The following is a 15,171-nucleotide window of genomic DNA, read 5'->3' as shown; positions in this document are numbered from 1 at the left end:
GAGATTGTGGAAGATGGAGGGTTTGGCCGGGATGAGGAGGAGTTCTGTTTTGGCGAGGTTCAGCTGGAGGTGGTGCTTGGTCATCCAGACGGAGATGTCTGTGAGGCACGCCTCGATCCTAGCTGAGATCTCCGGATCAGTCGGGGGGAACGACAGGTACAGCTGCGTGTCCTCACCGTAGCAGTGGTAGGAGAAGTTGTGGGAGGTGATGATTGGTCCAAGTGAGGTGGTGTACAGAGAGAAGAGGAAGGGTCCAAGAATGGATCCCTGTGGGACACCAGTGGAGAGTTGGCGAGGGTCTGACAGTTTGCCTCCACAGGAGACCTGGTAGGATCTTCCTGACACATTAGGTGAGCTCGACATGGACTGTGGCTGCATGAAACGACCGGTGAGAGTAGCCGCTTGCAGTTGGGGAGGAGCTGAAAACGGCTCTGTGAAGTCGGACATTTCAGCATCTCGTGGTTTGCTGCATTGACGTCAGTCACGATTAAACGGTGTTTGCTTACTTTACTTAATTTATAATTAAACGTAGTCTTTCTGTTAGTGAAGAAGCTGAGTAAAACCCTTTCTTCAATACATTTTTTATTCAATTAAACAGGTTGGTCCGGATTTTGAGCATTGGGTACTTTGATGGCAACGTCACAGTGACCCTAACCTCTGCGCCGTCTCAAGTCGGACACAAAGTCTAACCAGAATTCACTGTTTCAAATCAGCCGCCTGCATGAAATCAGTCGAACGCAATGTTGAACGCACCTTTTTTCTCCCCAGGAGACCTGGCAGGACCTTCCCGACTGGTAGGATGAGATCCACTAAAGTGCAGTGCCAGTGATGCCCATCTCAGATAGTCTGGCGAGCAGGATTCGATGGTTAACCGTATCAAATGCTGCAGAAAGGTCCAGCAGAATGATGGACAACAACGTTTTAATCCAGCTCTTCTTATAAAACGTAGCAGTCATTTAAATCATGGTTACAATGGTAAACCAGCGCAACAATGACAATCACCACGCAACAAAACAAGCTATCTTTATTTTTTCACGTTGTTATTTTGTTCTTTAGACAGTTTGAGTGCAAAAATGCAAAACTTCTGTCTGCTTTTTTGTTTTTTCCATTAGAGTGAGAGAAGCCCTATAAAAGTAAAGGGCTTTAAAATGTTTTGGCAGTATAGGGCTCACATTTTTTTTTTTTTTTTTCAATATGCAATGCAAAATCGATTTTCATAGACATGAATAATTAGAATATACAAAATGGATCTAAAAAATATAACTTGTAATGTACTTTAAAAGTATTTTGACTGTTTTTGCTGAATAATAAAAGAAAACGTAGCCTATATCCTACTCCAGAAGAAATGTATACCATTTTTTGTTTCCAAGCATTCTGAAAAGTATATCAAAAGTGAACTATTTTCAAAGCATACTTAAAACTATATCAAAAGTGAACTATTTTCTAAGTACACTTCTTAAAAGTATTTCAAAAGTGAACTATTTTCTAAGCGTCCTTCTTAAAAGTATATCAAAAGTGAACTAAAAGTGTACTATCCCTATTTTAGTATACTTATAGTATACTGTAATATACTTATTTTTCGTAAGAGTTGCAGCTGTTTGATTTACTGAAGTTATTATGAAATATTATGTTCGACTAGCCATTTGCCTACTTTAGCTAGTCACTGTATTTCCAAGCCCTGATAGTCTAACTGAGACGACAGAGTAAAAAATTCCTCTATCAAGTAATAAGCTTCTGTTCAAGTGTTGAGCATTAAATTAGCGGCACGGTCTGTAGAGATTTTGGGACAAAGCCACTTTTTGTTCTAAAACCTGGCTATAAGCCGCTTCGAAATATAAGCCGTACAACCACAAGATAAAATCGGGGTACAGGCCGCGGCTTTATTTCCGAAAAATACGGTCGACAGTAAAGCTGTCCCACTTTGACAGTATTGGTCCCACTTTATCAATATCACATGAAAAAATGTGGGGTTTGGTCAGCAGGGGTTATAAGAAGAGTCACGCTTCCTGTGTTTGGTGTTGCATGTTTTTTCCTTATGAAGAGTTTAAGGGAAACTTTAAGCTTTTCATAAATGTATCATGTTTGATTATGTGGCAATGCATTCATGGAAGAAAGTTACATATAAAGCGTTTTTTCTGAAAGTGTCCCACTTTACTTGTCTTCACCCATATCATTTAAGTAATTATCAAGGTAAGGAGAGATTCACTTGCCATATTTTATTTGATTTCCAGTAAAATACAACAGCAGATAGGTGTGTGTGCTGTGTATATTTAGCAGTCAGGTCACTGCAATCATATGTAAATGCAACCACCATTTCAATAACATGAAATTAAAGTTATGAAACCTTATTTTCAGAAATCCTAAAATGGATATCAAAATCAGCCATTAGACTCCCTCCCTTAACCTCCGATTCCAAATGGCCCCATAGCGACACTTTTCTACTGTGTCAGACTTCTGAACCATCAATCGCTGGATAAGATGTAGCTAGGTCTTCAACAGGGATTCCAGGGCTTCAGTGACAGACATGGAAACGTTTGAAACAGTGTGCTGCTCGGTGACACCAAGCACAGTTCCTGACATCTCATGAGTATCTCTGTCAACTAGGAGAAGAAGAAAGTCAACCTAATCCCCTTCACTTTTCTGTCACTTATAAATCTCTCTGTTCCCTCCCTCTCCTTTTCTTTCCCTTCTCCCTCTTTTTCTCTCTGTGTCTCTCTCTCAATTTCTCCCCTTTTTCCTCTCCAAGCCCTTCGTTATAGTAGCCTTCTTGGCACAACAGTTGTAGTTCTGCTGTCGTGCTGAAAAGAAACGGCGTCTCCCAGAATGCCGCGGTGCAACAAAAGTCAGAGGTCATGAGAAGGGCACCTCCCATCTCTGGGTGTAGGCAGAGAGTTCACAGGGGCTGATGACCAGCATACGGCTGCTGTCCAGGCCATCCAGAGCCATCTCACTGTCCAGACAGAAGTGGGAGGCCAGGTGCTCCAGATGGGTCCCAGACTTCTGCCAGCGCTGGATTAGCAAACAACGACAACAATAAAGAATGTCAGTATCCACAACAAAATGAAATGACCTGTATGGACAAAACATAATCAATGGTCAAGGCATGGTGACAAATCTCTGGTCAAAAACTGAGTTCAAATGTCTTTGTGGTACGCAAAGCCTGGATTCCTTTGAAAAATGTTGCTTTTCACCACAGGATGGCACTCTAGTCTCAATCTCTGGCCGGGGTTGGCGAAAAGTTTCACAATCTTATCTGTCCTCCTGTACTCTTCCTGTGAAATTCATTATCATTTTAACACAACAACAGGATATTAACAAGACAGCCAGGACAACACTTTCCCATTCCCCACAACACCAGTCAGTTGTTAGAGAGTGTGCCTGTGTGTGTGTGTGTGTGTGTGTGTGTGTGTGTGTCGAGAAAGGGCCACACTGCTGAGGCGTATCACGCCTGTATCTGTCAGGGCGGATATGAGACCTACAGACAGAGAGACAGCCTTTGTCTGCAGGTCTTTAGAGGCGTAGAGAAGAAAACAAGCCTTCAAGATCAAACGACTGCAACACTCCAGTTGGCTCAATGACACGCTTCCTCTTTTGTGCCACGGCGATGGGGGTGGGCACTTTTTAATTGAAAAGAGGGAGAAAAAAGAATGAAACACTAAACCAATTAATATTCAGATCCCATGGAGCACCAAAAGTGGCTCATGCCCACCCCCCCATCTCTCTTTCTCTGCCTCTCTCCTCTCCCAGTCATGCTCTTTTATCACTCCTCTCTGTCTCACCCACACTCTTGTCCTTCCCTTTTCAATGTATTGTACATATGTATATGTGCAGTCTATAATGTTAAATATATATATGTGTGTTTGTGTATGTAGGCAGCCGAAAGGTCTCCCGAGGGGAGCTCTAATTAGCTATCGATGCTCTTTTCCCCTCCACCAGCTATCGGTGGAACATGTAGCTCTGGGAGCTTTCGAAGACAGGCAGGTGCGTGTATTTGTGTGTGACTGTGTGCGTGTTACCTGTATTAGTCTAGCGCTATAACCACTTGCGGGAACTCTTGTTATTATCCAACAACAGTTGTTTTCGGAGGTAAGCTTAGCTGTTGTGCCGTCTGTCAGTCACACACAGGATGGTTTCGTAGATCAAAGACGCAGTCTCTTCTACCCTCCCCTCCTCTCTCTTCCTATCCCCCTGTTGACTTCTCTTTCATCCCCTGACTTCTCTTTTCTTCCTCTCTCTTTTCTTCCTCCTCTCCCCCCATGGTTTACAGAGCACATCATTATCACCAGAAATGATTCATCCACTCCTCAGCCTCTCAACAAAACAATGTAAACAACAAAACAACACATGATCTTGCTGCTCAAAACAACCACCCACCCGCACACGGGCACACACACGCGCGCACACGCACGCGCGCACGCACACAGCAGGGGGGAGACGGTCTGACCACAATCAGGTTAATCAGTTCCACCTGGCATTGGAGTGCTCCCCGACAGAGATACAGAGATGCACACACCCTGCCTGAACGTTCAGAACAGAACATGTTCAGCCAGACACTTTTCCTGCTGAACATCGGCCCCGTTTAACTCCTTGAGGTATCCTGTCGCATCCTGGCAACAGCGTCAGACACATGCACGTTCAGTAACACCTCTCCTAGGGTTCTCCCTATACTAGTTCCTGTCCTATCACCAGGAAGTGGACGTATGGAGGAGCAGGGTGATATATGGTTCACTAAATTGCAAGAGGTGCTTGTTTGTTGCAGGGGGTTGCTGGATAGGTCTGCAGGTAAGCGATAGTATGTGTGGAGGGTGGATACTTGTTTGTGTGTGTGGGGTTATGAGTGTATGCATGTGCGCACAATTTTGGGCTGCCCCTGTGTGTGAGCATGCTTTGTTTTGTGTGTTTGTTTGTGTGTTACCTCATGGTTTGTGTATGGGTGTGTGGGTGGGTGTTCAGGGTGTGGAGAGTGATACCTGTTTCCCGTCGCCCATGTTGCAGGGCATGAGCTGCACCTGGGAGGCGGGGAAGGTGGTGGAGAGAGACAGGCAGTGTTGCTGCTGCCGGATCTGCTGTCCGTGTGTGTAGATCCACTCCTGGCACACATGAATCACACATGAATCACACATGAATCACACATGAATCACACACGAATCACACACGAATCACACATGAATCACACATGAAGCACACATGAAGCACACATGAAGCACACATTCCCAATTGCACATGACAGCGCACTCCTAATGGCACAGACCTAGCACATTAAATATAACACACTCCTAATGGCACAGACCTAACACATTAAAAATAACACATTCGTAAAGAGACATCCATAATAAAACATTCATAATAACATATTTCACAGAACACATTCATTGCACATGAACAATACTGAAATAACATCCCTAAACCATTAGCAAACCGGAGTAGCACAGGATGAATGAATGAATGAATGAATGAATGAATGAATGAAGGAGTGAGTGTGTGTTGGAGTGTAACTGTAAACCCCTCCCCCATACAAGTGTAACCTCCATGTGACAGACAGGCAGACCACTATACCGGACCGGATGGTCACAGTTCCTTTACCAAAAATTCTTCGACACAGGCAGAAAAAATGTCTCTGGAGCACGGCACGCAGACTCACGCACACACACACACACACACACATACATCACACGCACAGAGCCCTGCACACACCAATGCCCACGCCTTCGGTGCATCTGTCTGAGGGAGTGGACGCATTCTGGAGGAACATTCCATACATCATGAAATAATAAGAGTGTGTCTCCAGAGGAACTTGGCTGGGGAGTATTACTGAGCTGGCAAACTTTCGACTGACACACACACACACACACAGATGCCCCACACAGGACACAGTCAACTCACACCCCATCCAATATCCTCCAATTTTGAAAGATGACCAAACCAGTGGCTAAAAATGTAACATAATGCCCATAACCAGACCCAGAACAACGAGATGCAATTAAATGATTCACTTATGGGCCCCGGTGCTTTCTACAGTGGAGTGGCAGACACACATGCATTCATGGCTATTTATGAAACCGGTCCAAATAGAGCCTGGGGCCTGCTCTCACATGCCCTCCTTGCTGTGTGTGTGTGTGTGTGTGTCGCTCTGCTCTCTCACTTTACAGTTATTGGTTCTTCCTTCCCTCAAGGACAAACTATAAAGCGTCAGTGTCTTCACCACACACACCAAAGGAATCTGTGTGTGTGTCCATGTTACACTGGTAGTTGCGCTTACCAATACCTACAGCCTGCAACCTTGGAAACTGTCCAAGGTTGTAGTGGCATATGAGTACATATGAGTACATATGCCACTTTATGGCTGTGTGGAGTATCAAATGTCTGTATTTAAATACATTTGTCATGTGTCTGAACGTCTTTCAAATCCCATCAAGGGATGCTTTACTACAGTATAATCCTCCACCAGCTATGAAGGCAGCATAGGGAAGCTACAAGCCTAGCAGGGAAGTTTACAAAAAAGAGACTAGCAACCTAGCCGGTCACTGTATAGTGCAGGAGAGACCCGCAGCCTAGCAGGCCACTGTTTAGAGCAGGGGTAGACTAGCAGCCTATGCTACTGTATAAAGCAGGAGAGACTATCAGCCTATGCCACTGTATAGGACAGGAGAGACCCGCAGCCTAGCAGGCCACTGTACAAAGCAGGGGAGACATGTCCAGTCAGGAGCTCTCCTACAGAGCTATAGGTGAAGGAAGAGGACCTCAGATAACTGAAGGTGGGCCATGTTGAGTCAGACACACACACACACCTGGCTGAGTGTTCACCGCCCCAGGAGACTAAAAGACAAGGGTAGGAAAGGTCAAACACAGACACATAGTCCCAGCCACACATCACTAGGCAGAGAGACAAGACACTACTTAGAGATCTGTGCAGCTCAGTAGCTAGAGCACTTGACTGCAAATCAAAAGGTCACAAGTTCAATTCGTCTTCTGGGTGCAATTTGGGGTAGAAGCTTGTGCTAGGAATTAATTGTGTTGGTCTAGACTCCTGAGATGCAGTGCTGTGGGCTTGCTTTTCAGGCAGGTGTTGGACCAGAAGGAAGCAAGGGAAGAGTGTTGAGACACAGGCCAACCCTGACTGTCTCCTCTGCTGGTGCAGGGAAGGAGGACAGAAAAAGGCAGCTTCACAACCCAGTCAGATAGGATTAAACTGGATGGCTATAACTCTAATTAGACAGCAGTCGTGGTGCCTTTCCTTGTGGGTACCTCTGTTCATTATAATCTATCACATACCGGTGCTCCACAGAGCATGGTGACGGAACATTCTATAAACCAGAATACTGAAGTGGGTCTTGAGAGTCAGTCCTGCACCTTTCACTCATGTTTGAATGGAATTTGATCATACATTATAAATACCTGCCAGAGCTTTGAAGACTTCCGTTCATGCTGTGAGCCGAGGCCCCGCTGGGTTTAGTAGCCAACTTTCAGATAGCTACCTTGACACGAGCTTGTGTTTCTTTTCCGCATCAGAATCATTTAAGAGTTTGCTCATCGACTATTGGCCTTTGTCTACCAATCTGGAGTTCCTCCAGGCTGAGGTATAATTCGCATACTAGACAGAATAATGAGCTTTGTAGAGACAATAATGAACGCCCTGCACATCATATTATGTACCACGCGCACACACTCACAATTTTTTTTTTTACACCACAAACTGTCTGCTGCTCGTGGAAAACTGCTGCAATAAGGGAGTGAATGCAATTCGTTTTCCTCACAAAAGTCGACTAACTAAGGAACCTTGAAGTAATGTGTTCTGTCATAAGGGTTGGACGCAAGTCTCAAGGCTCAGAGTCCGAGCCAAGCCAAAAGTCAGAGGGAGGCATGAGAGAATCCACTGTCCCCGATCTGACCCTCCCCCCACCCCATTCCCTGATTAATCTTGCACTGACCCAGTCAAGGGAAAAATTGGAAAATGGCAGCCCTTTGGACAAATGACCCCTCTTGATGAGCCCTTAACCACCTGGCTGAGTATCCCCTCTCGGCTAACGAGAGCTTCGGCTCAGGTCTGCAACTCGTCTTAAGGCGACTCCTGTTCCGCCAGAAGGACGAGGAACAGGAAGTGAGGTACATGTGAACCATACAAAAGACTGCAAACCCATTAACCCTTACTCGGACGCCTCAACACTGACTGGCGTCCTTACAAAGAGCCGACCATCTTGGTTTGCTCCTTTCAAAACAAGGGCGCTACTTTCAGAATTAACATTTAATGTCACTGTAGAACACCATGTTAAGTTGAATGGACACGCGCTACCTAGAGACAGAGTATGTGGCAGCTGAGCTAGGCGTATCAGAGGCGTATCAGGCTGGCTGGATATCCCCCGGAGCGTGATGATGCTTGTCAGATGGCTTACAGAGAGAAGCACAGACAGCATGACAGGAGCAGGAGGGCACAGGCAAGGAGGGAGGGATGGGAGAGGTGGAGAGGAGAACGAGAGGGGATTCATGGCTGTTTTGTTCTGACAGACTCTGCTAGAGTGACTAACCAGGACATTTCTAGACTGACAGCTCTCCAGACAGACAGGCAAACCTGGATGCTTAGACTGAAGACAGACAAGCAGATAGACTGGCAGACAGACAGACAGACAGACACAGACAAGCAAACCTGGTTGCATAGACTGAAGACAGACAAGCAGATAGACTGGCAGACAGACAGACAGACAGACAGAGAAAAGCAAACCTGGTTGCGTCGATTGAAAACAGACAGAGCAGCTCACACAGACAGAGGTCTAACAAACAGCCAGGCAGGCAAATCAAACAGACAGGGATAACAGACGGCTGGCTAACCAACCAGACAGACAGACAGAGGCGAGCAGGCCAGACGTATCCTCCCCCGCCCCCCACCACTCCCCTCCGGTGTGTGTGTACTGCAGATGGGGAGGGGTGCAGGGGTCCTATACCTGGTTGATGGCGGGCACAGCCTTGGTGCCTATGCACGGTGCCAGGGTTAAAACGGGCTGCTCCTGCCCCTCATCCCTCCGGGACTCGAGGCAGTTCTGCCTCTGGCGGATCACGCCCGACTTGGAGTCGGAATCATCCGGCACCCTGGACCAAACACAGGACAGGCGTGTTGAGACGGACAGAGTGCACCCCAATCCCACACGGAACCACACGGAAAAGGGTGCACGTCCATGTCCGCTATTCATAAAGACATCTGATGCAGTGACTGCTCACACAGCCAATGGGACACAGCAAAGACTGGAAGCCCGTTCCCCATAGCTTCGCCCACTATTGTTATTCTCCACACATGCCCATTTTTCTCCACGGATGGATCGAATTCTGTTTAGATTTAGGTTGAGGACTGAACCTCGAGGTCCCATTCAACCCAGGCAATCAGTGGCTGAAGTGTGACTTGAACCAGTAAGGCTGCAGATCCACATCACGGCATGGAGTTTCCGAACGTAAAGGTCCCACTGAGGTCTACAACTCAGTACAGCCCGCTGGGACTAAGAGACCTGTATCAGATGACGATTTCTGTATCAGGAGGGCCACTTATCTGTGTCTCCACCTGCTTCTCTCTGCCCCTGTCTCTCTTTCTTGGTCTCTCTCACCGTCTCTCTCTCTGTCTATCTGTCTGTCTGTCTGTCTCTCTCTGCAAACTCCTTCCCTTACTTGATTTTCTAGTGAGCTCCCCTCGCTAATTTCCCTGCTCGCTTTGTTGTCTCCCAGCAATGTTTCTCCTCCTCTGGGTGCGGAGGAGAGGTTATCTTCAGACCAGGCTGAGGTGAGGTGAGGTCAACCCCCCCCAACTCCCCCCCCCCCCCCCCCGGGACCGTCCTGTTCATCTCTCGTTCAGTAGGATTAACGCTCCCCTCCACTTCCTGTGCGTTTCCATCAGGCAGATGGAGCTGAAAATCTCAGTTCTGATGGTAAAGCCTCAGGGATTCCAGGCAATCAGGGGAGAAAAACACTGAATGTGAATACAAAAGAGAGTGATTAACGTATTGAGAAAGGAATAATGGCGTGTGCGTGTGTGTGTGGTAGTACGCACATGTGTTTGCGCGTGTGTGGTAGTGTGTGTGTGTGTGTGTGTGTGTGTAGATATCTGTGAGCGTGAGTGTGTGCGTGTTTAGATGTTTGTATTTTGGAACGTGGACGTGCCTTCCAGAGCCTCTGTGCGTGTGCGTGCATGTGCACTAACTTGAGCTCGGGATAGACGTTGTCCAGATACCACTTGAAGGTTTTGCACTTGAGCCTCTTGCGCAGCTCCTCCCGGCCTCGGATACTAATGAGAGAGGAGGGGAGGATCAACAGGAGGATCGACGCTATGCTGCCATGCACTGGGCGCACACCAGAGACAGCTTCATACACACACACACACACACACATACACACTTGTTGTCTCTTGTTCTTTGTGTGTGCGTGTTTGAGCCTGTGTGAGGGCCTGAGCATGTGTCGTACCCTTTGTGTGGTTGCGCGTGAGAGTGTCGCGTCTAATCGCGTGTTCGTGCATTCTGGGGGCATGTATGTGCGTTGGAGCATGTGGATGTGAGCGCGTGTGTGGACGCGCGTGTTTGTGAGCGTGCTTCGACATGTTTGAGCATGGACGCGTGCGCGCGCACGCGGGACTCACTCTCCGTAGGATTTGCCGCGAGCCGCTGGGCGAGCTGAGTAGTAGAACAGCCTGAATTCATCCATCCACACCTCGGCCGTGCGTCGCGTGTTCCTGCAACATGCAACCACACCGCGTTCTATCACACACACGCTATACACACACACACGTTACCCACGCACAACACACACACACCACTACACATCTTGTTGTGTGTACTTATCTTGAGGTAGGACCTTCGCTTTTTGTTTTTATGCTGTTTCTTTGTGTAATGCAACAAGCGGTGTAGCACTCCTAATTTCATTGTTTACGAAGCTATACGGTGACAGTCAAGTCTTTCAATTCAATACAACTCCCTTCACAACCCATAACCTTTCCAAAGGTAGGTGTGTAAGTGTGCTTCTGAGCCTTAAAGTGTATTTTTGCACGAATTTGTCTAGATTGCTTGAGCACATTTTCCAGCTACAATTCACAGCAGTCTCACTCAGCCCCAAACTGGTGAACAAACTCTCACAATAAAAACGGCATGACATGAAATGAACTAAACTCCTCAAAAAAAGTTCGGAAACGTTATTTTGGACAATTATTCCTCCCCTTTAATAATACCAATTGGTATTGTATTTTGTATCGTTGGAAAGCCTGATTAGTCACCTTTACAACGAGGTACAACTTGTAAGGATGGTGCATTCGTGGAGCGAGCGACACAGCTAACCGTGTGGGTGGCGGCCCGAAAAAATGTGCCAAAATCCCCTGCAATATTCTTCTGTTGGTATTCACTCTCGTTTTGAGCTTCAAGTGGGATCAGCATGGGCGTGCTGTACGTGTGACCAACACAAACATGTTGGTGACTTGCGACAAATCCTGGTTGAGGAATGGGATGCCATCCCACAGCAGTGTGTGACCAGGCTGGTGAGCAGCATGAGGAGGAGGTGCCAAGCTGTTGTGGCACTCTCCACACATTGAAAATGTTTACACTTAATTCATTTTACACTGCGTATGGATCTGTGGAAGATCCATACGCAGTGTAAAATGAATTAAGTGTAAACATTTTCAATGTGTGTTGTTTTCTTGGTATTACTGTGGGAGAGTGCAATTATCCAATCCACCAAGCAACTCAAGACGAGGGTGAATACCAACAGAAGAATATTGCAGGGGATTTGGGCAATTTTTGGGGGGCCTCTACCCATGCGGTTAGCTGTGTTGCTCATTCCACGAATGCACGATCCTTGCAAGCTGTACCTTGTTGTAAAGGTGACTAATCAGGATTTCCAAAGATATAAAATACAATACCAATTGGTATTATTGAAAGGGAGGAATAATCGACCAAAATAACGTTGCCGAACTTTTTTGGAGGAGTTTATCTAAATTGAAACATTCATTTTCACATCCAATGTCCAGACATTTTTGAAATGTATTGTATTTCAAAATGAGAAAAAGAGAAATGTACTTGCAGTGTGTGTGAAAGCAACATGAAAATGACGGTTCTACAAAAAAAGAACTGCTGTGCTTGTTAGGTTGGATGGAGATCAAGTGCATCCAAGTTGAATTAAAACAACCTCAGCAAATGATAAAAGTTGTACGATAGTCTGCGAAACCAGGTGTCTTTGTGGTTTGGGTGAGATTGTGTGTTTGTATTTGACAGACTGTGTGTGCGGGTGAAAGCATGTGTGAGAGCGTGTGCGGGGTGTAAAATTGACTCGTGTATGCATCTAAAATACTTTGCTATGGGTGAGTCAGGTTTATTAACAGACAAGTATCACAACTAGGCTGATTGAAACCCAACAAGAACACTAACAGCACACGGTACCGAAGGGAAAACATCAAAGCATGGGTTCAAGTATTAGCTTGCATTGTTGTTGTAAGGTCACAACGAGCAACCTGCCTCTAACACACACACACACACACACAACACACACAACACATGAACATGTGCTGCTGTTACACACACACCAATGCGCCCACACAATACCTGTCATAAACATACACACACTCTGACCTCCAAACACACCATACACACCTCAGAGTAATTATTTATTAGCTGCGCTGAACTCTGCTGCACAAACACATTCTGGTGACAGGAATCATTAATTATGCATTGAAGACTAATGTGGTTTTGTGGAGTAAGTTATACAAAGACTAACAGGCAGTTAGACAGACAGACAGACAGACAGACAGACAGACAGACAGACAGACAGACAGACAGACAGGCCTATAGACTGACAGACAGACCGGTACACAGACAGAGACAGACAGACCAGTAGACAGACAGACAGACAGACAAACAAACAGGCTTTAGACAGACAGACAGGCCTGTAGACTGACAGAAAGACAGACAGACTGACAGACAGACAGAAAGATCAGTAGACCGAGAGACAGACAAACCAGAACAGACAGGCCTGTAGACATACAAACAGGCCTGTAGACTGACATACAAACAGACCAGTAGACAGACAGGCCTGCAGACAGACAGGCCTGTAGACAGACAGGCCTGTAGACTGACAGACAGACAAACAGACAGACAGACAGGCCTGTAGACTGACAGACAGACAGGCCAGTAGACAGACAGAGAGACAGACAGGCCTGTAGACTGACAGACAGACAGACAAACAGACAGGCCTGTAGACTGACAGACCAGTAGACAGACAGAGAGACAGACAGGCCTGTAGACTGACAGACAGAAAGACAGACAGACAGAGAAGGGAGGTTGTTGAATCCCTGGTTGAACCTGGAGCATAGGGAGAGGGTGCTTTGCAACAACAACAATAACAACCATCTTGATAATCCAATTATAACAGCATAACTCGTTTTGCATATTTAAATCAGAGCCATGACTTTTAATTAAACATAAACAGATGCCGTTGATAAGAGGACTGCTAAGAAAGAAGGGGCAGTGTGTTTTAATTACAGCAATTATTTACATAATATTTCAAGTGGGGGACACACATACAAGTACCCACACACTCACAAATGCTCAAACTTGGTAGTGACAACCATGGCATTTTTGTTTACAAGTGTACAGTTGAGTTTTCCGTACGAGTTTATTGGTGCTTATCTGTTTAGTCTTACTTGATGTATGTGTTGGCATTGCCCTCTGGGAAGATATAGGGGTGTTTCTTCCTGAAGACGTGACCCACTCTGCTACAGGGGACGATCTCTAGACTCCCCCCACACATCCACACCCGGAACGAAATCTCTGCAGAAACAAACACGAATTCCACAAACAAAGAACTCTTCAAGAAACCGTCCAAGTGCTTGTGTACAGTATGAGTGAAACCACTTACCATCATAATCCCCTCACGTGTTCTGTGTAACATCAGGCTGACATCCCAAATGTCTAGCTACAGCTCTGTAAACACCGCAAGCTGTGCCTGTAGATGTCTTATGCGTTCGTCAGAGTTGTCGTTTGTTTGTGAACCTCTATATACAGTATAATGGATATACTTTACATATATCTCTATACATATCAATATTTGATATGAAACAGCCAACCTAGTGTGTGACTTCCTTGAGTCAGCAGAGAAGGCTGTCTGCGTCTTCAAAACAAACCGCCCTGGTCAGCACTCACCGAAGTTTTCTCCTCCCCAGATATCCATGGCTGTGTCGTACTTTCCCAGGTGATTGAACCATGACCTGTCAATCACAAACAGGCCGCCAGCAATGATGGGAGTTCTGGGAAGGAGGTAAGAAAGGATGGGTGGGAGGAAGTAAGAGAAAATGTAAGGTTTAGGACTGTATGTGGGTGTTAGGGTCATACACAAAATGCCAAAAGGTATGTGGACACTTGCTTGTTGAACCTATCATTCCAAAATCCTGGGTATTCATTTGGAGTTGGTTCCAACTTTGTTTCTATACCTGTCTTCAGTTTTCTGTGAGGGCTTTTCAATAGATGTTGGAATTTGCCTTCATTCGACCACCAAGTTTTTCCAGACCCAACTAGACAAAACATTTCTGTAAGGACCTCGCTTTATACATGAGGATACAGGAAATGGGCTTTCCCCAAATGGTTGCCACAAAATTTGAAGTGCAGAAATGTCTAGAATATCATTTCATCCTTTAGCTTTTATACTTCTACAAATTGAATTTAGGGCTGAAGCCAAAAACCATTAAAAACAACCGCTCTTTTTAATAGCTAAATACCTAGATTGAGCTTTTTCTATTTTTCTGTACATTTCATGTTTCATGTTGAGCATGTTGTTCTTTTACTATTGAAAACCCGTACTGAAAAAATGCAATTTACATAGTTCTCACTAGATTAGGCAATTTAAAGGTAAGAACTTACAGATAGAGCTTCACTACCTGCTAAAGTAAGCATTAACTGCATTATGTATAAGTGTTTGAAAAATACTTGTTAACACATCCATTAAACGTTAGTGTATGTACATAATAGCATTTATGAAAGCATACCCTTTTTGATCATTTTCTTATGTTTCATAAATAGTATGTGAATAAAAAGCATGACATGGCATTCAGAATGATCTCATGATTATCAACCTTTTTTACACATGGTTTGCAACTGCTGACCACTGGTAACTATTACAATACTAACCTCCATTTAGGTATGAAGGGTAAACAAGTTTATCTAT

The 15,171-nt window shown here is 45.5% G+C and overlaps 1 protein-coding gene across 1 annotated transcript in view; it reads right to left on the bottom strand.

Annotated features, from left to right (window-relative positions):
* Nucleotides 1–2,201: 2,201 nt before the first annotated feature.
* Nucleotides 2,202–15,171, bottom strand: part of galnt14 (UDP-N-acetyl-alpha-D-galactosamine:polypeptide N-acetylgalactosaminyltransferase 14 (GalNAc-T14)) — a 73,282-nt gene continuing 60,312 nt past the window's right edge. The window contains exons 9-15 of the mRNA XM_084700681.1: nt 14,154–14,257; nt 13,655–13,781; nt 10,610–10,702; nt 10,178–10,261; nt 8,937–9,081; nt 4,971–5,090; nt 2,202–3,009 (exon numbers count right to left, since the gene is read on the bottom strand). Coding sequence (XP_084556807.1) covers nt 2,851–3,009; nt 4,971–5,090; nt 8,937–9,081; nt 10,178–10,261; nt 10,610–10,702; nt 13,655–13,781; nt 14,154–14,257 — 832 coding nt within the window. The 3' untranslated portion in view covers nt 2,202–2,850. The remainder of the gene's footprint in view (nt 3,010–4,970; nt 5,091–8,936; nt 9,082–10,177; nt 10,262–10,609; nt 10,703–13,654; nt 13,782–14,153; nt 14,258–15,171) is intronic.

This window comes from Hypomesus nipponensis, chromosome 6, assembly GCF_054491055.1.
Source record: "Hypomesus nipponensis isolate SF chromosome 6, ASM5449105v1, whole genome shotgun sequence".
Lineage (NCBI taxonomy): Eukaryota > Metazoa > Chordata > Actinopteri > Osmeriformes > Osmeridae > Hypomesus > Hypomesus nipponensis.
Note: the sequence above shows the minus strand (reverse complement) of the source record. Positions and strands in the feature narration are given on the sequence as shown.